The sequence below is a fragment of the Antechinus flavipes genome, chromosome 3 (assembly GCF_016432865.1).
Source record: "Antechinus flavipes isolate AdamAnt ecotype Samford, QLD, Australia chromosome 3, AdamAnt_v2, whole genome shotgun sequence".
Taxonomy (NCBI): Eukaryota; Metazoa; Chordata; class Mammalia; order Dasyuromorphia; family Dasyuridae; genus Antechinus; species Antechinus flavipes.
In genome coordinates, this window is record NC_067400.1 from 354847787 (window position 1) to 354871149 (window position 23363).

Consider the following 23363-nt stretch of genomic DNA (forward strand, 5'->3'; position numbering starts at 1 on the left):
CATAATGTTAGAATACATTTTCACACATTGTTCCAATTTTTGATTATATGAAGAGGTAGTAGGGCATAATTGATACAGATTTAGCCAAGAAACTCAAAAAAAATATTGGTTCAAATGATTTTTCTGTTAAGTGTTAGCTGAGTGATTATGAGCAAGTCAGTTATCCATATGGTACACATCTGACTCCATAAGACTATAAATTGTGAAGCACTTATTCCTTTGCATTTGTTGTGAAATTTCTAGGAGTTACATACATGTCAGTAAAAATACTAATCTGGGCCAAAACAGCTAACTTACAAGCCAGCTTTGTTTTATGTATTAATTTGTTTTTATAAAATATGTTTTATTAATTGATAATTATATTGACAAAAATAAAATTATATAAATTTATTTTATTTCCTTGTAAAACAGAATGAAAAAAGTGGGAGCAACTTTCATTCTCTTCTGATATAGGAAATTACTAATGAAAACTCTCCCTCAATTTCTCTTTATCACTTTCGTCACTTGTAAAGGGTCTGGAAACTGAAAAGATATACTTGAATCAAGGACAGCAGAGAGTTATAGTTAAGAACCTACTCAGTTTGAGATAAAGGCTCTTAAACATATACTTAATATGATGGTAATGTAATGGGCAGTTGGTACATGCTCAGTTGTAGTGATATAATCATATTGAGGTATTTAAGAGAGAGTCTCTCTCTCTCTCTCTCAGACACAGAAGAATTATAGTCACAGACACAGAGAAGACTTCAGACTCCAGATTCCAGACTCCGGACTCTATCTTTGAGTAGCCTTGTGGTGGCCCTCCTGCCTTCATCACTTCTTTGTGTAAAGACTAAGGCCCATCCAGAGATCTCCAGAAAGCTAGTCCAGACATTACACTTTGATGCCCAACATGGGGACCTAGAAATTCAGGGCCTTGCAAAGCAGAGCAAAATCAGCTTGACTGACAGGATTGGGTAATTTCAGTGAAGAAGTCCCAGGACCTAGAAATAGGAGGAATATAAAAACAGACAAGCAGGAAACTTTTGTTTTTGAGCTGAAATGGGGACAAATATTAAGAAAAGAGCCTTCCCCACCCTAAGGGAAGTGTGTAGAATGCATAGTTAGGCTAATAAAGAAGCAAGATTTGTTCATAACTTGGAAGCAGATCACTGGATTCTTAAATATATTAGAGTGCATGACTCCTTGGCTATCTAAGGAAGAAAAATTAGAGCCAGACATGTGGAAAATAATGGGAGAGCAACTAATTGAATATTATGAAGCTATGGGTCCTGATTCAATTCCTGAGGAAACATTCCTTATATACAACATAATATAATTGGCTTTAAAGAATCCCACAAGTTCCCCAAAAAAGGAAACAAAAATAAGGTGGATAGCCAGACAAGGAAGTGTGAGGAGAAAGAGCAGAAGAGAGATGATCCTGACAAAGCAGCTGAAAAGCATGGGAAATTGGACAAGAAAGGAAGTAAGGACAGCACTGATGAACTTAAAGGATGTGGTGCTTCTCACTTTCACAGCTCAGTTTCACCTCCATCTATACCTGAAACAGACACCCTTAGGGTATTCCCTATCTCCTGATTCTCCTCCCTCAATTTCCCTTTTGTGAGTGGAGGGGGGAGGAGAAGTAGGATGGGCAGTGACACCATCAACACCACCTATGCAGCAGATTTGTCCACCCCCTATGACAGAATTACAAAAGGCACTAATTAAATCTTAAGAGGAAGGACAGAATACTTCTGATTTGAGAATAGAAGCATACTCTGTGTTTGAAGAGTCTGACTCTTCAGGTCAAGAAAAGAGAAAATACACTCCTTTTAATCTGGAAATTTTTAAAGATCTGAACAAGGCTTGTACTCTTTATAGGTCTACATTTTCTTATATTAAGATGTTATTAGAGAATTTGGCTTTTGAAGTTTTAACCTCTAACGATTGGAAATCTATAGTAAGGACATGTTTAGAACCTGGACAGAATTTATTGTGGCTTTCTGAGTATAGTGAACTCTGTAGAATACAAGCCCAATGAAATAGGCAACTTGGAGTTAATATACCAATCACTTTTGATCAACGAGCAGGTTTATGTCCCTATGCAGACATTTTAGCACAGATTAATTACCCTTTGACAGCATATGAGGACCATATTTCACCTCTTCAGGCGGTATCTCACTACTCACTAAATTCACCATACCAGCTTACAAAAGAAGCTCAAGAGGCTTTGAGAAAGATTAAACTGGCTTCATCCAATGTGGTTGAAAGAGTCACTCAGAAACTCTTGGAAATATCACTTTTTACTACAAAAGAGGTACCCACAGCAATCCTTCATCAAGGACACAGTGTGTCCCAGCATAACCAGACCAAAGCTTTACTCCTTGCCCAGTGTTTGTGGCTAGAATTTTATTAAAGGCCATTAACAAGTTGTACACTTATCTGGGCTAATTCCTGACAAAATCTTCTAGTTTATCCTCTTTGGGTTATAGACATTGAGGATTGTTTCTATTATATCTTTCTAGATAAGGAGGATATGAAAAGGTTTCTAAAGTTCCTCTTAAAGGACTAACTATTTTTGCAGATGCATCCAAACATAACATTTGTGCTGTATACTCTCATGACTTAACTATAAAGAGAGTAGTCAGAACTCCTTTTCAGTCCACTCATCAGAATGAATTCTATACAATTGTTCTAGCTCTTACTTATTATCCAGGAGATATAAATTTAATATCTGATTCAGCCTATTTAGTAGGTGTGGTACAAAGACTTGCCACAGTCCTTAAAATTTGTAGCTTCTAATATATATAAGCTCTTTAAGGAACTTCAAGAGCAAGTGAGAAAGCATCCAGGTAAAATTTATATCTTACATGTCCACTCTCATAGTGGACTTCCAGGTGTAAAGAGCTGAAAATCTTAAAAGGTGTGCTTGAATTAGGCAGCCAAGAATTTAAGATTAATCACCTATTGGACAATGACTATTAGCATATGTTTGGAAAAATGTCCCTTCTCATGATTCCATGCTGGCTTGATCTTATGGTGTATACAGATAATCTTGGAGGGAGTAGAGGGTGGAGTGAGACAAGATAGATTCACTTTGCAGCAGGAGGAAGAAAAGGGAGGTTGGTGAAGAGCTTGTGGCAGTTTTATCCATCTCTTCACTTCTCCTCCTAAAGACAAAGGAATTTTACTTATTCTGACTCTGGCTGATCCTGAGGTCTCTAGAAAGCTAGCCTGGAATTTACATCCAGGTCCTATTTTTGATGGAAATTCAAAGGCAGATAGCCTTCTAACCATGTTAGCCAACACTCTTTTATTTCAGCAGCCCAAAAATCTCATTCTAAATATATTCAGGCTGCTTGAGCTTTATATTTGCAATCTTGGATAACACAAGAGGGAGCTAGGAGCATAGTAAAACCCTGTACAACTTGCCTTTATTTCCACACTCCTATCCTCCCTCCAGGGGAAAACCCTCATTATTTGAGACCCAATGAAATTTGGCAAATGGATGTGACCCATTATAAATCTTTTGGTCATCTGTTTTTGTCCATGTTGTAATAGATACCTTTCCCAGATTTACTTTTGCAATACCAGCAGCAAAAGAGGCAATCCAAGTGGTCACTGAATTCCTTATACAGGCTTTTACAGTTATGGGTGTGCCACAAGCAATAAAAACAGATAATGGACCTGCATATACTTGTAAACATTTTGCACACTTTTGTGGACAATATCAGATTTTATACACCATTGGCATACCTTTTAATCCTCAAGGACAGAGAGCAGAAACAGAGACAACAAGATGCTCCTCCAAAAACAAAAGAAAGGGGAAGCCACAGGTAACCCTAGAGAACTTTTAATTTTAGCTCTTTATACTATTAGCTTCTTGATTTTTGATAAAGATGCACTGGCTCTGGCAGACAGATTTTATAACCCACCAGAAGGGCACTGTCCAGTGGGAACAGCTCCACATCTTTAGGTAATCACCAGATGATGTGGAGAGTTCCAGAAAATGGTGATTGGAAGGGACTAGACAGGTTAACTGCTTGGGGGAGAGGGTTTGCTTGTATTTCAAAAGATGAAGAAGGAATCATATGGGTGCAAATGAGCCATATTTGCCTTGTCTATCAGAGAGAGATGGAGAAGACTCTTGAAATGAAGGAGAGGACCCAAGAAACATCAAATGGTTCCATCTCTGACTGCATGTACCACTGAAAAAGCATGGCTGTTAACCCAGTGTGTATGACAATTGACTCATCAACATCAAAAATTATCAGTGAGACTGTTGCAGGACCTTAAAACTAGTAGGAATCGTTGAATTCCCTGATACGTGAAGCAATGGACAATAGATTCGTTTTGAACTATCTCTTGGCTGCTGAAGGAGGTGTATGTGTGAGTTATTTATATACCCTCCTTTTAGGACTTATGGACATGTATAATTACTCATGTTGATTCATTTGTTTGTTACATCACTACTAGCCTGTGTTATATTAGTATGTGTTTCTGTAATACCTCCCATGATGATGGATTTATGTCTGCCTGTTTCAAGTAAGATCCTTCAATCCAGAAGAAACCTGCTAACAATATCTGGTTTGACTCTCCATTTCTCTTTGATGTTCTCACCTCCATTCCTGAGAAGTCAGGGAGGGCATGATCACCTCCTTTTTGGTGTTTTCACCTCCCTTCCTGAGAAGTCAGGAAAGGTATGACCACCTGTGTTCTTAAAACAAAAGAAAGCAGGAGATGTAGAGGGCCAGGACTCTGAAAAGGTATACTTGAATCAAAAACAGCAGGGTATTATCTTCATCACCTACTCAGAGTGAGATAATGGTACTCTAAACATATACTTAATGTGATGATGATGTAATGAGCAGTTGGCATATGCTCAGTTGTATTGATATAATCATACTGAGGTATTTAAGATAGAATCTCTCTCAGACACAGACACAGAACAAAAATCACAGTCACAGACATACAGAAGACTCAGGATTCCAAATTATAGACATCTGGACTCCGGATTCAGCTTTGTTGTGGCCCTACTGCCTTCATCACTTCTTCATCTAAAAACCAAGGCCTATCCAGAGATCCTCCAGAAAGCTAGCCCAGACATTATAGTCACTTAAAAAACAAGTTATATCTCAGGATAAAAAAGAAATCATAATTTTCAAATACTTGTTACATATTCCAAGTCAGGAGGTACATTTTCAAATAAGCATATATTGTCACTTCCTTCCATCTTTTTACTATGGCCCTAATCTCCTATCATCTACTTTGAAATAGAAATTATACTCCTCTACATTCAACTTCCTGCCAAATTTCCTTCTCCAAGTTGTGATATGTGAATTTTAGGCAATATTATATCAAGTAGCAAGCCAGCATATTTTTCAGGTGTGTGTCTTACCAGGTATATGGACCACATATATATTCCTAAAATGTATATCACCCCCCTTTCCAGTAATCCTTTATGCAATGCCACATACTGTTAAAATGGTAGCTCCTTGAGGGAAGAGACTTTTTTTTTTTTTGCTTCTATTTGTGTCCTCAATAATCAGTACACTTCCTGATAGATATTAAGTGATTCTTTTCCTCTCTCCCTCCCTCCCTCCTTCTCTCCTTCCCTTTCTAATTCCCTTCCTCCCTCCCTCCTTTTTTCTTTCCTTCCTTACTCACTTATTTCCTTCTTCCCTTTTTTTTATCTCTCCCAACCTCATTCCATTCCTTCCTTCCTTTCTTTTCCCCTTCTTACCTTCCTCTCTATCTCCTTCCCTCACCCCCAACAAACTGGAAAATCTGATTTAGAGTCCATGGGTCCTTACTCTCAAATGCTCAAACTTATAATTTATGTACTTCAATTTCTACATCTGTAAAATTAAGCAATTGCTAGCTGGTATCCCTATAATATAGATAAATTTAAAAATTCATATGGAAATGACTTGGAAAGTATAAAGTTATATGCCAAATTTAATACTGCTAGTGAATTAAAATGTCCATCTTTCATCCTTGACAAAACCATGCTTTCAATCCACTCATTATCACGTTTTGAACTTACCAGTTGCTGCCCTTGTACACCCCAAGCTGCATACTGCAAAATGGAATCCTCAACTTCTGGAGGGTTTAACTCCCAAACTTCCCTTGAAAACATGTAAACATATTTATGAATAAATTAATACTTATATAAAAACAGAAAATTGGATAAAAGAACATGAAAAGTCAAATATCTTACCTTGTATGTATGTTATAGATCACATATGAAGCTGTGTACGAATAATGATAAACCTGAAAAAACAATTAAAGGATAATTAGTCATACTGATAAATTACAAAAACATCTAAAGATACACACATATGAGACAAGTAAACAGAATTCAGGGACCTTTTACCAACATTTGTTTGCAAGTAAAATCTGATTCATTTGAAAACTAACCATACATAGGTAACAACTTTCTTCTCAGACGAAAAACAAACAAACAAAAATAACATGGAAATGGAGGAGATGCTCACCAATTGGGAAATAGATCAGTAAAGTGTGATATGTGTTTGTTATGGGATATTATTGTTCTATGGGAAATGATGAGCAGGATGTTCTCAGCTGGAATGTCCTCTATGAACTCAAATAAAGTGAAATATGTTATATACAAAATAACAGCAAAGTTCTGGGATGACAAGCTTTGAATAACTGCTATTCTGAGCAGCATAATGATCCATGGCTACTCTGAAGGACTAATGATGAAAAATCCTATCTATGCACTATGAAGGATCTCATTGTGGCTGATTCCAGATTGAAACATTTTCTCTCTCTCTCTCAATCTCTTTCTCTCTCTCTTTTTTGAGTTTAATTTTGTTGAGGGTTTTTATTTTCATTAGGGCAAGAAGTCTATGTTTTCATAGAAATATTTTGCATAACCTTACATCTTTTTTAATTGCAACTAGGAATAAAAAAGACAATTTAGAACTCAAAAAATTTGAAACAAATGTTAAAAAAAAAGTTTTAAATGTAACCAGGAAAATATTTTCAAAAACTAAATATAAGAAAAAAGGAAAGCTAATAATAGCTTTTGTGGGATTGAAGGAAAGAAGAGTAGGAGGAGGAATCTTCCAAATTGTCTCATTAACATTAGAGACTGAAATGAGAAATAATGGATTCAATGCATGTATATAAGCCTTAAGGGTCTCAGTTAAACTCTCTCCCTGTCTCTCTGTCTGTCTCTCTCTCTCTCTCTCTTTCTCTCTCTCTCTCTCTGTTTCTCTCTCTTTCCTATCTTTTTTTCTTTCTCTCTTCTCCCCTCTCCTCTCCTTTCCCTCTCCCCTCGCCCTTCTCCCTTTCTTTCTATCTCTGTGTATGTGTGTCTCTGTCTCTCTGTATCTTTCTGTGTGTGTGTGTGTGTGTTTGCCTTCTCCTCCCCACTACCCTGTCTTTTTTTGGTCTCTCTGTCTCTGTCTCTCTTTATTTCTTTGTCTGTCTCTCTTTCTCTCTGTGTGTTTCTGTTTCTTTGTATCTCTTTCTTTCGGTGTGTTTTTTCCTTCCTTCCTTCCTCTCTCCCTCTCCCTTTCATTTTTGTCTTTCCCTTATCCTCTCTTTCTCCTCTAAGGTCTATCTCCTTGAAATATTGCCTCCTGTTCTTCATCAGGGAGGGGAAGAAAGAATCAATAAAATCTTGAAATCAATGAAAAAATGAAAGAATATCAGAGCTGAATAATATGTTAGAAGTTAATTAATCTAAAATATATCAAAGATATTCCAAAAAGTAGTAGTACAGTTGAATTATTATAATACTATTCTATTTCACTATCAAAGTATGTTCAGGAAATAGTCCATTCTATCAGATGAAACTTGGTTCTTTGAAACTACTATCCATTCACCTTTTTCTGCCCTCTTAGATTGAAAAAATAAATCTTATCAATTTTTCATTTATGCTTTTTAAATATATGCATGCACAGACAGATTTTGTCTATACTAAGTCTTTTTCCAATCAGGATAAACATTCACATTTCCTACCATTGATTCTTTTGTGAAATAGAATGAGTCAAGAGTCTTTGAAATTTAAAGCATGATACCAAGGTTCCTTGTCTCAAACTAGAGAAATAGCAAGTTGGTAGTTCAAAGATTCAGGGAAAAAATCTATTGAACAAGATTAGGATCATTTAAAATTCAATTTATGATAAAGCACTGACTCTGGAGTTAGGGGGATAAGAGTTCAAATGTTCCCTCAGATACTTACTAGTTGTGTGAACATGGTTAAGTTACTTAATCATGATTGCCTCCAATAAAACAAACAAAAATCCCTCAATTTCTTATTACAATAGTTCATAGGATAATAGAAAGTATAGAATCAAGATGGGATTCGGGGAAAGGACAATGAAAGATGGGGTCCATAAATGGAAAGAATCTTGGTCATGCAGAACTATTCATATGAGAAATGGGCACAGAATAACAAGGTATTAGGTTTACTGAACTGAGAGCACCATTCTGGAAATCATTTGGGAACAGGAGGATTTTTATAAAGTAAAAATAAAAGGCTCAGGGACCTTTTCTGAGACACCTCAAGACTGACTTTTTTGCATTTTAGAACTACCTTATATTGACTTATTCATATAGCAGGTATATTTGAAACATAAGATGAGAAAAATAACTTATACCTTGCTTATTATAGCTATTCCTATACTAACTTTATTTGTTACAATCTCAAAACATTTTACATCATTTTGCATTCTTTTCTCCATCTTTGGAGATACATTATTAATCAATCCTAACTTATTTATGCCTTTGCTAAAATATAGAATACAGCACCAACAAAATATTTCACATGGAAGAAATTATATCCTTGTGTTTATAATCCTTTTTTTCTTTGTTCAATTACTCATTTATTTTAAATCTTAAGAAATAATTATTAAAGAGTTTTTTTTTTTCTCAGAGAGGAATAGGCATTGTATGAATTTATGTAAATATAAAGTTGTATATATATTTGACAAAATGATGTAAATCTATCTTGTAAGCTATACACATATTTATATATTGTGATAAGTTAAAATTAATGTACTAGTGTCATTTTGGAATTTTTGGGATACAATTTGCTTTTATACTTTTTAACTAAATATAGAGTAGCTTCCAATATAACCACATTAAAAAAAAATCTCCTTATTTATTCCCTCTCCTATTGGCCATGCATTCCAAAAATACTTTGTCTCTGTTTACTAAAACTGTATGTAAATCCAAATGATATGTGATGTGAATGGACTAATTATAGTATATGATAATTCTAGGACATTACTTCATTGCCATATATAAATATTTTGGAAAATAAATAGAAAAAAGGAATAAAAAGTGTGAAATAAAAAAAAAAATAGAACCCAAGTCACCATAAAATTGAAAAAATATATAAATAAATTAATAGCAATGAGATAGAAAGAAAAAAGAACAGTTTACTTGTGGACTGGCATAACAACTAAATTTCCAGATAATTGCAGCATAGAGCTAAAAAAAGCTATAATGGAAAGTTATAGAAAAAAAAATGAAGAAATTTAAGAAATTGTTAAAGGGTCAAAAAAGGAAGCAAATAGTACCAGATCTCTTAAAATGCTAGTAAGTAATAATAATGGAAATTATTTACTGTTTTAAAAAATGATTAATGAAATTGATGAGAAACACAAAATATAGAATCAAGTAGGAAATGGCATAGTGCTAAATCAATTCAAAGACACTTTTCTGCACAACTGGAACAAGGACTACACTATTCAATAAAATCTGATGGTAAAATTGACAAACATTTTATTTTATTTTATTTTTAAATTATAGCTTTTTATTGATAGAACATATGCATGGGTAATTTTTCAACATTGACCCTTCCAAACACTTCTGTTCCAACTTTTCCCTTCCTTCCCTCCAGTCCCTCCCCTAAATACACATTAAACATGTTAAAGTATATCTTAAATACAGTATATGTGTACATATTTATACAGTTCTCTTGTTGCACATGAAAAATCGGATTTAGAAAGGTAAAAATAACCCAGGAAGAAAAACAAAAATGCAAGCAGTCCACATTCATTTCCCAGTGTTCTTTTTCTGGGTGTAGCCGATTCTGTTCATCACTGATCAATTGAAACTGAATTGGATCTTCTCCTTGCTGAAGATAGCCACTTCTGTCAGAATTGATCCTCACAGAGTATTGTTGTTGAAATATATAATGATCTTCTAGTTCTGCTCATTTCACTTAAAGGTTTTCCCAGTATATTGCTTTCCTTCTAATCTTGTCTGCATTAGTTTTGTTTGTATAAAAGCTTTTTAATTTGATAAAATCAAAAATTTTTATTTTGTTATCAATAATGATCTCTAGTTCTTCTTTGGTAACAAATTCCTTCCTCCTCCACAAGTCAGAAAGGTAAACTATTCTTTGTTTTTCTAATTTATTTATAATCTCATTCTTTATGCCTAAACCATAAACCCAATTTGATCTTATCTTGGTGTACTCTGTTAAGTGTGGGTCTATGCCTAGTTACTGCCATACTCATTTCCAATTTTCCCAGCAGTTTATGTCATTTAGTGAATTGTTCTTCCAAAAGGTGGGGTCTTTGTGTACGCCAAACATTAGATTGCTATAGTTATTGGCTATTTTGTCTTGTGAGTCTAACATATTCTACTGATCAACTAGTCTATTTCTTAGCCAATACCAAATGGTTTTGGTGACTGCTGCTTTATAATATAGTTTTAAATCAGATACAGCTAGGCCACCTTCATTTTTTTTTTATTAGTTCCATTGAAATTCTTGACCTTTTGTTCTTCCATATGAATTTTGTTGTTACTTTTTCTTGGTCATTAAAATTAGTATAGCACTAAATAAATAGATTAATTTAGGTAGTATTGTCATCTTTATTACATTCGCTAGGCCTATCCAAGAGCATGTGATATTTTTTCCAATTGTTTAGATCTGACTTTGTTTGTATGGAAAGTGTTCTATAGTTTTGTTCATATAGTTCCTGATTTTCCTTTGGCTGATAGATTCTCAAATACTTTATACTATCAACATTTATTTTAAATGGAATTTCTCTCTTGCTATTGGATTTTGTTAGTGATGTATAAAAATATTGATGATTTATGTGAATTTATTTTGTATCTTGCAACTTTGCTAAAGCTTTAGATTATTTCTAATAGGTTTTTAGTAGAATCTCTGGGATTCTGTAAGTATACCATCATATCATCTACAAAGAGTGATAATTTGGTTTCTTCTTTGCCTACTCTAATTCCTCTAATCTCTTTTTCATCACTTATTGCTGAAGCTAGCTCATCTAATACAATATTGAATAATAATGGTGATAGTGGGCAACCTTGTTTCATTCCTGATTTTATTGAGAATGGTTCTGATTTATCAACATTACATATGATGTTTGCTGGTGGTTTTAAATGGATGTTATTGATTATTTTAAGGAAAAATCTATTGATTCCTATACTCTCAAGTGTTTTTAATAGGAATAGGCATTGGATTTTATCAAATGCTTTCTCTGCATCTATTGAAATGACCATTTTTTTGTTAATTTGATTATTAACATAGTCAATTATGTTAATAGTTTTCTTAATATTTAAGAGAGGGGGAAGTAAATTGCTTAAATAATCCCATTTTAGAAAAATAAAAAGAACAAGCTATTAATCAACTCCCTAAGAAAAAGTCCCCAGGACCAGACAGATTTATATGTGAATTCTACCAAACATTGAAAGAACAATTAACTCCAATGTTATATAAATTATTTGAAAAAAATAGTGAATGAAGGATTCCTACCAAATTTCTTTTATGACATAGATATGGTACTGATACCTAAACCAGGTAGGTTGAAAACAGAGAAAGAAAATCCCTAATGAATATTGATGCTAAAATCTTAAATTAAATATTAGCAAAAAGATTACAGAAAATCATCCCCACGATAACACACCATGACCAAGTAGGATTTACAGCAGGAATGAAGGGCTGGTTCAATATTAGGAAAATTATTATCATAATTGACTATATCAATAACCAAATTAACAAAAAATTAGTATGGCAGAAACTAGGCATTGACCTACACTTAACACTGTACACCAAGATAAGGTCAACATGGGTTCATGATCTAGGCATAAAGAATGACATCATAAATAAATTAGAAGAACATAGGATATCTTACCTCTGGGACCTGTGGAGGAGGAAGGAACTTGTGACCAAAGAAGAACTAGAGATCATTATTGATCACAAAATAGAAAATTTTGATTATATCAAATTGAAAAGCTTTTGTACAAATAAAATTAATACAGACAGAATTAGAAGGGAAACAATAAACTGGGAAAACATTTTCCTAGTCAAAGGTTCTGATAAAGGCCACATTTCCAAAATATATAGAGCATTGACTCTAATTAATAAGAAATCAAGCCATTCTACAATTGATATTTAAATGTTCAAAGGATATGAACAGACAATTTTCAGAAAAAGAAATGAAACTATTTCTAGCCATATGATAAGATGCTCCAAGTCAATATTAATCAGAGAAATGCAAATTAAGACAACTCTGAGCTACCACTACACACCTCCCAGATTGGCTAGGATGACAGGAAAAGATAACGCTGAATGTTCGATGGAATGTGGGAAAACGGGGACACTGATGCATTGTTGGTGGAGTTGTGAATGAATCCAACCATTCTGGAGAGCAATCTGGAATTATGCCCCAAAAGTTATCAAATTGTGCATACCCTTTGATCCAGCAGTACTACTACTGGGCTTATACCCCAAAGAGATACTAAAGAAAGGAAAGGGACTTGTATGTGAAAAATTTTTGTGGCAGCCCTTTTTGTAGTGGCTAGAAACTGGAAACTGAGTGGAGGCCCATCAATTGGAGAATGGCTGAATAAATTGTGGTATATGAATGTTATGGAATATTATTGTTCTATAAGAAATGACCAGCAGGATGAATACAGAGAGGCTTGGAGAGACTTACATGACCTGATGCTGAGGGAAATGAGCAAGACCAGGAGATCATTATATACTTTAACAACAATACTATATGATGATTGATTCTTATGGATGTGGCTCTATTCAACAATGAGATGAACCAAATCAGCTCCATTTGTTCAATAATGAATTGAATCAGCTACACCTAGTGAGAGAACTCTGGGAAATGATTGTGAACCACTACATAGTATTTCCAATCCCTCTGTTTTTATCTGCTTACATTTTTTATTTCCTTCTCAGTTTAATTTTACATTATTTCAAAGCCCAATTCTTTTTGTGCAGCAATATAACTGTATATATATATATATATATATATATATATATATATATATATATATATATATATATAATATATAATATATAATATTTAACATGGATTGGTCTATCTGCCATCTGGGAGAAGGGGAGGTGGGAAAAAGGGGAAAAATTGGAATAGAAGTTTTGCAAGGGTAAATGCTGAAAAATTACCCATGCATATATCTTGTAAATAAAAAGCTACAATAAAAAATTAAAAAAAATAAAACGCATGAACAAATTCTTGTATGACTTGTAATGAAATTCTATTGTTGTATAAGAATCGATGAGCAGATGGATTTCAGAAAAATCTGTAAAAACTTACATGAACTAATGCTTAGTGAAGTGAAAAGTAGAAGAACCTTATATATAGTAACAACAACCTTATACAATGATTAGCTTTGATAAATTTATCTCTTCTTTGCAATATAATCCCAAAAGATTCATCATGGAAAATCCTATCCATACTGGTCAGTTGTGGTAGACAAATATGGAGTCTGAATGCAGATTGAAAGAAACTATTTTCATTTTTTTTTGTCGTGAGTTTTCCCTTTTGTTCTATTTTTTTCACAACATAACTAATATAAAATACGTTTAATGATTTTATATGCATAACCTATATTAGATTGCTTGGCATCTTGGGGAGAGGCTATAGAAGGAAAGGAGGAAGAAAAAATAAAACTTAAAATTTTACAAAATGTTGAAAAATGCCTTTATATGGAAGCGTTACATGGGCAAAATACATACTATTTAGTGGAAAACAAAATAAGTAAAGAAAGAAAATTAAAAAGAAAAGTATAGGAACATAGGATATGATGACTGTGGATTTAAACAATAATAATTTAATTTGGCTGCTGGATTTTTAAAGGGGAGTAGTTACAAGTACAACTAAAAAAGAGTTGGGAATTAACATGTAGAGAATCTTAAATTGTAGAATTAGTTTGTTCCATAATCTATGTGGAACAGAAAACCAGTTAAGTGTCCCCTTCCCCCACTCCCTCAGCAGGAGAGTAGTGTGATTAGACCTATATCTTAGAACATTACTATTTTCAAAGCTAATGAAGGAGGAATTGTAAAAGGGAGAGAGTGGAAAAGGGAAAATCAATTAGTAAGTTAGGTGTTCTTTCAGTCAATGCTAAATTACAATTATCCTGATAATTATATGATTGATCTGCCTAATACTCAATGATTGAAAAATACATATATGAAAAAGTTGAATTCTATTTGTCCCTGAAAGTTATATCACAATCAATTAGCTGATGGATCAATAAATACTTAATGAGCACTTGGTATGTGCCTGTCACTGTATAGTGGAGACACCATAAGTATATTAAAATTGAATAATTAAAAACAAAAGGGATACCAAAGTCCTGGAGGATATTGTTATTTCCTTGAAGAGATGAAAATATAAAGTAAAAGAATGATGGACTTAATCTGACAGTTAAAAAGGATCAAAAAGAATAAAGATATTCAGAGACTGCTCCCATGTAATAGAAATACTATCAAATTTGAAGTCAGCCTCCAACTTTCTAATAAGTAATTCCATTTTAAATAATATTTAAAATTTAAATACAAAATAGGAAGAGCAAAAAAAAAAACCTTCTTATGTGTATGGCAGAAGGTAAGAGAGAATTCAAAGTATAAATAAACAAATGTTCATTTCAAGAAAGCCTATATAATAAATACTACACATCCTATTCAGAGCTGGCCATCTTGTCTTTGCTTCCTTGCAGGTTTTCTTTTATTCTATGCTGTGTACTTTTTAATTTATCCTTTCCCCCCCTCCTTTTTCTTCCCTCCTCTAAAAAGTCTATAAGTACACATACACATATTCATGTTTATACATCCACAAATATATACATCATTCATGCACACACACACATATATACGTACAAATGTACATATTTATACACATACACTATATATAATCATACAGATATATACTCATATATATGCATATATAGCTATGCAAGATTCTACTATTCTTCTTTGTCCATTGCTTTTTTGAAGATGGATAAATAACATCTGCCTTCATTAGTTCAAGTCTTTCCATATTTTCCCAAATACACCAATTCATCATATTCCAAACTTATATTGTCTAGTTATTTTAAATAGTTTAAATAATTAAAAAATTTGAAACAAAATAGGAATATCTTATGAAATTTGCAATTACTGTGAAATCCAAATGTTTCAAAGATGTAAAATATTTTGAAAAATATAGTGTGCTATAAACATTTCAAATAATACTTATATTTTTCCTAAATAAAATGTTTGGAAAGACCCAACTATTAATTTTTTAAAAAATGTGCTAGGTGCTGGATGAAGCATGAGAGAAATAAGATTTGGTCAGCATCCAGATATAACTTATGATCTAGGAGGGCTAGAATTTGAGCTATTGCAAATTTAAAGAAATGGAGAAAAGGAAAGCTGTAGGTACAGTAACATATGAAGTACATGAAGGGTATCTTTCAGTTTCAGTATAAAAAGACCTATTAAGATACCATTCAAAGATTTATTGAATCAGGAGAATCTGAACTAATTGATATTGCTATCAGTACGTAAAAGCTTTAACCATAGGGGAATGGTCTAATGCATCAAATTAAAATATAAATACCATTATTCTTTAGCTGGAGCCTGCATTTGTTTCCTTAAAGAATGTTTTTATCTGATGCATTATCAAAAGGAATTAATGTCTTGAGCATAACCTATGTAAAAAAAGAGAGCAGACCATTTTGATGATTTATGTTTCAACTAGACTTTGGTATCTGCACTACAGCTATAGGTAGAATTGGTATTAACACACATTAAAACAGAATCAAAAAGATTAAAAAAAAAAAAAAACTAAGGAAGCAGAATTTGTAAAATAAATCCAGAAATAAGAGAAAAAATACAGTTAGACCATTTGTACTTATGATAGAGATTGATTGTTGGAATCCTTACTAACTGCTAACTAATTAGAGTTGATCTAATCTTACAAGAAGATGTTTTGGCCAGAACCTGAAACAAGGTACTAAGTAGAACTAATTAATACAAGGCTTGTATTCACACCTTTACTCATTGGAGTCCACAAGTATGCTAGCTTCACAAAGTACACTTTCTAACTTCAAGGGAGTCCACACCTCCCTTAAAGCTCTTTGGGCCAGAGAGCACTATGGGAGAAAACCCGTAATCCCTCTCTCTCGTATCCCACAATTCCTCCCTCTTGGATAAAAGAGACAGAGGCTCTCGGGCAGATTTGACTGGAATGAGATGAAGAGTGGAGCTGGCTGGAGGCTGAAGAAAGCAGAGGCAGAGGCTGAAGGACCAGACCTTTGGATTTAAAGACATTCGGAGAGAGCTCTTGGAACCAAGCAGAAAGATAGGCCTCTAAGCTAATCGGGCTATATTGGAGATAATAAAAGATCTGAACTTTTTCACCTGGCTGCGTTTTTGAGAAGAAAAAGCTCACTACAATTGATAATGTCAAATTTATTGTAGGACAATGAAAGGCACCATTAAAAATAAAGAAATAATTGACTTTACTTCTCAGAGTATTTCTATTATAGAATCAATAAAATATAGAAAGTTTAGCATCATACATTAGGGAGGAATATAATTCGAGAAACAATTACTAATTGTTTACTGTGTGACACATATTCAAATGAGTGAAAGATAAGTGACTTTTTACAACTAAAAACAAAAAAAAAATATTTCCTGCCCTTAATGGGAGTAAATTCTATTGGAAAACACAAGCTGTTATAGCTGTATATACAAGTTGTAGAACATTCATTAGCATCAATATAAAATTGTGAGAAGATACTGAAGCATAAAGTTGAATTACATACAAATATTAAAATACCAAGGCAAAAAGCACAAATACTTTAATTACACTCCACAATGATATGGAATACCGAATAACTAAAGAGATAAAGGTATATTGACAATGACAGGTTTCAGAACTACTTGGAAAGTCTTAGAAAGAATACTGGTTAAGTAATGGGATGGCTCTGCATAACAGGAATACAAGCTTGCAAATAAACAATTAGAACAAAATAATTTTTAAATAATAATACATATTGAACCTTTATGTTGACAAACTATCAGATTTACTATTTTTTTTATTACACTGAATAACCAAATGCATATTTTGATAACATGTAGAGAGCATGCTAGTGTTTACACACATAAGTAGTATAGAACTTAAATTATATTTGGAAACTGATTAATAGATAATGTGATGTTTTCCATACATGATGATGACTTCTTACTTGAACTATTTTTAGACAAATAATAACATCTTTGCGTTAATATAATCTTATATTTAGAGCTTGAAAGGACATAAGACTTTATCAAGTCCAAATCCATCTTTTGCAGAGTAGGAATAATGGGAACAATGCTGAATGTAGAGCCAAGAGAACTTAAGTTTGAAACCTGTTTCATCAAGCCATAGATGTTTATTTAGCCTGGCCAAGAACTTTGATTTCCCTAAACCTCCATTTTCTCATGTATAAAGTGTTTGCAAATTATTCATAATTTTTGTTTGTTTTGTTTTTGTGTTTTTGGTGTTTGTGGAACCAAAAAGTACTTTCAACTTAGAGTATCATTTGTAGGAGACCATAGCATAAAAATGACAAAGTATTACATAAAGATAGGTTTGGACTTGATAATGTCATATGTCTTTTCAAGCCATAAATATAAGTTTAATATTAACTCAAAGATGTTATTATTTGTCTAAAAATGTTTCAAATAAGAAGTCTTCTTGGTGTATGGGAAGTACCACATTATCTATTAATCAATTTCCAACTATAATTTACATAGTGCCATATATATATATATACATATATATATTCTATATAGATGTAATTATTATTTCTTATTTGCAAAGTAAGAAAGGTAATGAAGCATAGAATTTAAAATTCATAGAATTTGAATTCAGATCTAAGTGCTCTTTCAACTTTCCCATGTTCACTCAGAGAACTACGAAGCCACTTAATACAATCTCCCATAAAGAAAGATAACTTCATTTACAGGAGAAGTTCAGGCTTAAAAAAGGAAACCAGAAGATGTATTTGGAATGAGAGCTAGAAATATGCATATTCTTAAATGATTTCTGTTATATCCAGTATGTGTCCAAAACAGGTCATAGTATTTCTGGCTACATTACTATTCTTAACAGTTGCTGCAAAGTTTTTCTCTTGAACAGAAACTCCAAATTTTCTGAACATTAGTATGGGTAACAACATAATGAGATATTTGGAAAGAGGAACATGATATTTTTCATCCCACAATTGTCATGCTTTAAAAAGTATATCTTGGCTGATGACTTATTAATGATTAAATGGGCAAGTGTTATCAAGAAGATATAGTACAATTTCAATTAGGAAGCAGATAAGTCTGAAGTCAGTTTTGACAGAGGAATAATCTAATGAATTAAAGTTTGAGTAGTTTCAAGTGAATCTTATTTTAAAAGTAAGGAATGACTCTGAAAAGGAGGGTTATTTGACTTTTAGACACTGATGGATTGGATTAGGTTTACTTGTTCATATAGATAGTAGTGACAAAGTGAAAAGAGCTTTGTTTGGAGTTGGAAAGATTTAGTTTCAAATCCTCTCTCTGATACTTGCTTCTTGAAATTAGTGATTCTTTTTTGTTGCTCATGGTAAAAGTTCTTACCATACAGCATTAGTTTTACTGTAGTCACAATATTGAAATCTAATATACTTTGGATATATGTGATTGATTATAATATATTTAAACACACATATACAGTATTTATTTACACAAGTACATATGTATATGCATAACTAGTAGCCAGTGACTTTGATGTTCATAATCCTTATAGTACTTAGCATAGCAAATTTGTACAAAATAAATATTTTTTTAATTTACATTTTATTTTATTTAATAATAACTTTGTATTGACAGAATCCATGCCAGGGTAATTTTTTACAACATTATCCCTTGCACTCGCTTATGTTTCGTTTTTTTCCCCTCTCTCCCTCCACCCCCCCCCAAGATGGCAAGCAGTCCTATATATGTTAAATATGTTGCAGTATATCCTAGATACAATACATATTTGCAGAACCGAACAGTTCTCCTGTTGCACAGGGAGAATTAGATTCAGAAGGTATAAATAACTTGGGAAGAAAATCAAAAATGCAAATAGTTCACATTCATTTCCCAGTGTTCCTTCTCTGGGTGTAGCTGTCTCTGTCCATCATTTATCCATTGAAACTCAGTTAGGTCTCTTTGTCATAGAAATCCACTTCCATCAGAATACATCCTCATACAATATCGTTGTCGAAGTGTATAATGATCTCCTGGTTCTGCTCATCTCACTTAGCATCTGTCCATGTAGGTCTCTCCAAGCCTCTCTGTATTCATCCTGCTGGTCATTCCTTACAGAGCAATAATATTCCATAACATTCATATACCACAATTTACCCAACCATTCTCCATTGATGGGCATCCATTCATTTTCCAGTTTCTAGCCACTACAAACAGGGCTGCCACAAACATTTTGGCACATACAGGTCCCTTTCCCTTCTTTAGTATTTCTTTGGGATATAAGCCCAATAGAAACACTGCTGGATCAAAGGGTATGCACAGTTTGATAACTTTTTGGGCATAATTCCAGATTGCTCTCCAGAATGGTTGAATTCGTTCACAACTCCACCAACAATGCATCAGTGTCCCCGTTTTCCTGCATCCCCTCCAACATTCATCATTATTTTTTCCTGTCATCTTAGCCAATCTGACAGGTGTGTAGTGATATCTCAGAGTTGCCTTAATTTGCATTTCTCTGATCAATAGTGATTTAGAACACTCTTTCATGTGAGTGGTAATAGTTTCAATTTCATCATCTGAAAATTGTCTGTTCATATCCTTTGACCATTTATCAATTGGAGAATGGCTTGATTTTTTATAAATTTGAGTCAGTTCTCTATATATTTTGGAAATGAGGCCTTTATCAGAACCTTTAATTGTAAAGATGTTTTCCCAGTTTGTTGCTTCCCTACTAATCTTGTTTGCATTCGTTCTGTTTGTACAAAGGCTTTTTAATTTAATATAATCAAAATTTTCTATTTTGTGATCAGTAATGGTCTCTAGTTCATCTTTGGTCACAAATTTTTTTCTCCTCCACAAGTCTGAGAGATAAACTATCCTATGTTCCTCTAATTTATTTATAATCTCGTTCTTTATGCCTAGGTCATGGACCCATTTTGATCTTATCTTGGTATATGGTGTTAAGTGTGGGTCCTTGCCTAATTTCTGCCATACTAATTTCCAGTTATCCCAGCAGTTTTTATCAAATAATGAATTCTTTTCCCAGAAGTTAGGGGCTTTGGGTTTGTCAAACACTAGATTGCTATAGTTGACTATTCTGTCTTGTGAACCTAACCTTTTCCACTGATCCACTAATCTATTTCTTAGCCAATACCAAATGGTTTTGGTGACTGCTGCTTTATAATATAATTTTAGATCAGGTACAGCTAGACCACCTTCATTTGATTTTTTTTTCATTAATTCCCTTGAGATTCTCGAGTTTTTATTGTTCCATATGAATTTTGTTGTTATTTTTTCTAGATCATTAAAATATTTTCTTGGAAGTCTGATTGGTATAGCACTAAATAAATAGATTAGTTTAGGGAGTATTGTCATCTTTATTATATTCGCTTGGCCTATCCAAGAGCACTTAATATTTTTCCAATTATTTAAGTCTGACTTTATTTGTGTGGAAACTTTTTTGTAATTTTGCTCAAATAATTTCTGACTTTCCTTTGGTAGGTAGATTCCCAAATATTTTATGCTATTAACAGTTATTTTGAATGGAATTTCTCTTTGTATCTCTTGCTCTTGGATTTTGTTGGTGATGTATAAAAATGCTGAGGATTTATGGGGATTTATTTTGTATCCTGCTACTTTGCTAAAATTATGAATTATTTCTAATAGTTTTTTAGTAGAATCTCTGGGGTTCTCTAGGTATACCATCATATCAGCTGCAAAGAGTGATAGTTTGGTTTCCTCATTGCCTACTCTAATTCCTTTAATCTCTTTCTCGACTCTTATTGCAGAGGCTAGTGTTTCTAATACAATACTGAATAATAATGGTGATAGTGGGCAACCTTGCTTCACTCCAGATCTTACTGGGAAAGGTTCCAGTTTTTCCCCATTACATATGATGCTTACTGAAGGTTTTAAATATATGCTACTGACTATTTTAAGGAAAAGTCCTTTTATTCCTATGCTCTCAAGTGTTTTTATTAGGAATGGCTGTTGGATTTTATCAAATGCTTTTTCTGCATCTATTGAGATGATCATATGGTTTTTGTTTGTTTGGTTATTGATATAGTCAATTATGTTAATAGTTTTCCTAATATTGAACCAGCCCTGCATTCCTGGTATAAATCCTACTTGGTCATAGTGTATTATCCTGGGGATGATTTTCTGTAATCTTTTTGCTAATATTTTATTTAAGATTTTAGCATCAATATTCATTAGGGAGATTGGTCTATAGTTTTCTTTCTCTGTTTTCAGCCTACTTGGTTTAGGTATCAGTACCATGTCTGTGTCATAAAAGGAGTTTGGTAGGACTCCTTCAATCCCTACTTTTTCAAATAGTTTATTTAGCATTGGAGTTAATTGATCTTTAAATGTTTGATAGAATTCAGATGTAAATCCATCTGGTCCTGGGGATTTTTTCTTAGGGAGTTGATTGATCGTTTGTTCTATTTCTTTTTCTGAGATGGGAGTGTTTAGGATATTTACTTCCTCCTCTGTTAGTTTAGGCAAGCTATATTTTTGGAGGTATTCTTCTATTTCATTTAAGTTGTCGAATTTATTGGCGTAAAGTTGGGCAAAGTAGCTCCTAATTATTGCTCTAATTTCCTCTTCGTTAGTGGTGAATTCTCCCTTTTCATTTTTAAGACTAACAATTTGATTTTCCTCTTTCCTTTTTTTAATCAGATTTACTAAGGGTTTGTCTATTTTGTTAGTTTTTTCATAGAACCAACTCTTAGTTTTATTAATTAATTCAATAGTTTTTTTTTTTTTACTTTCAATTTTATTGATGTCTCCTTTTAATTTTAGAATTTCAAGTTTAGTGTTTGACTGGGGGTTTTTAATTTGTTCCTTTTCTAGCATTTTTAGTTGCAAGCCCAATTCATTGACCTTCTCTTTCTCTATTTTATACAAATAGGCCTCTAGAGATATGAGATTTCCCCTTATTACCGCTTTGGCTGCATCCCATACATTTTGGTATGATGTCTCATTATTATCGTTTTCTTGGATGAAGTTATTAATTATGTCTATAATTTGCTGTTTCACCCAATCATTCTTTAGTATGAGATTATTTAGTTTCCAATTATTTTTTGGTCTACTTTTCCCTGGCTTTTTATTGAATGTAATTTTCAATGCATCGTGGTCTGAAAAGGATGCATTCACTATTTCTGCCTTACTGCATTTGAGTTTGAGGTTTTTATATCCTAATATATGGTCAATTTTTGTATAAGTTCCATGAACTGCTGAAAAGAAGGTGTATTCCTTTCTGTCCCCATTACATTTTCTCCAGAGATCTATCATATCTAATTTTTCTAGTATTCTATTTATCTCTTTGACTTCTTTCTTGTTTATTTTGTGGTTTGATTTATCTAATTCTGAGAGTGCAAGGTTGAGATCTCCCACTATTATAGTTTTGCTGTCTATTTCTTCTTGCAGCTCTCTTAATTTCTCTTTTAAGAATTTAGATGCTACACCACTTGGTGCATATATGTTTAATATAAATACTGCTTCATTATTCATTCTACCCTTTAGCAAGATATAGTGCCCTTCCTTATCTCTTTTGATTAGATCAATTTTTGCTTTAGCTTGATCTGAGATCAGGATGGCTACCCCTGCTTTTTTGACTTCACCTGAAGCATAGTAGATTTTGCTCCAACCTTTTACCTTTAACCTGCATGTATCTCTCCGCTTCAGGTGTGTTTCCTGTAAACAACATATTGTAGGGTTCTGGCTTTTAATCCATTCTGCTAACCGCTTCTTCTTTATGGAAGGAGTTTACCCCATTCACATTTATGGTTAAAATGACCAATTCTGTATTACTTGCCATCTTGTTAACCCCGGTTTGTGCTTTTCCCCCTTCTTTCCC

The 23363-nt window shown here is 33.1% G+C and overlaps 1 protein-coding gene across 1 annotated transcript in view; it reads right to left on the reverse strand.

The window, feature by feature from the left end:
* The window catches only part of DPP10 (dipeptidyl peptidase like 10), a 1082222-nt gene that overhangs the window by 176259 nt on the left and 882600 nt on the right, over window positions 1–23363 (reverse strand). Inside the window, exons 6-7 of the mRNA XM_051985765.1 lie at window positions 6203–6255; window positions 6029–6110 (exon numbers count right to left, since the gene is read on the reverse strand). Coding sequence (XP_051841725.1) covers window positions 6029–6110; window positions 6203–6255 — 135 coding nt within the window. The remainder of the gene's footprint in view (window positions 1–6028; window positions 6111–6202; window positions 6256–23363) is intronic.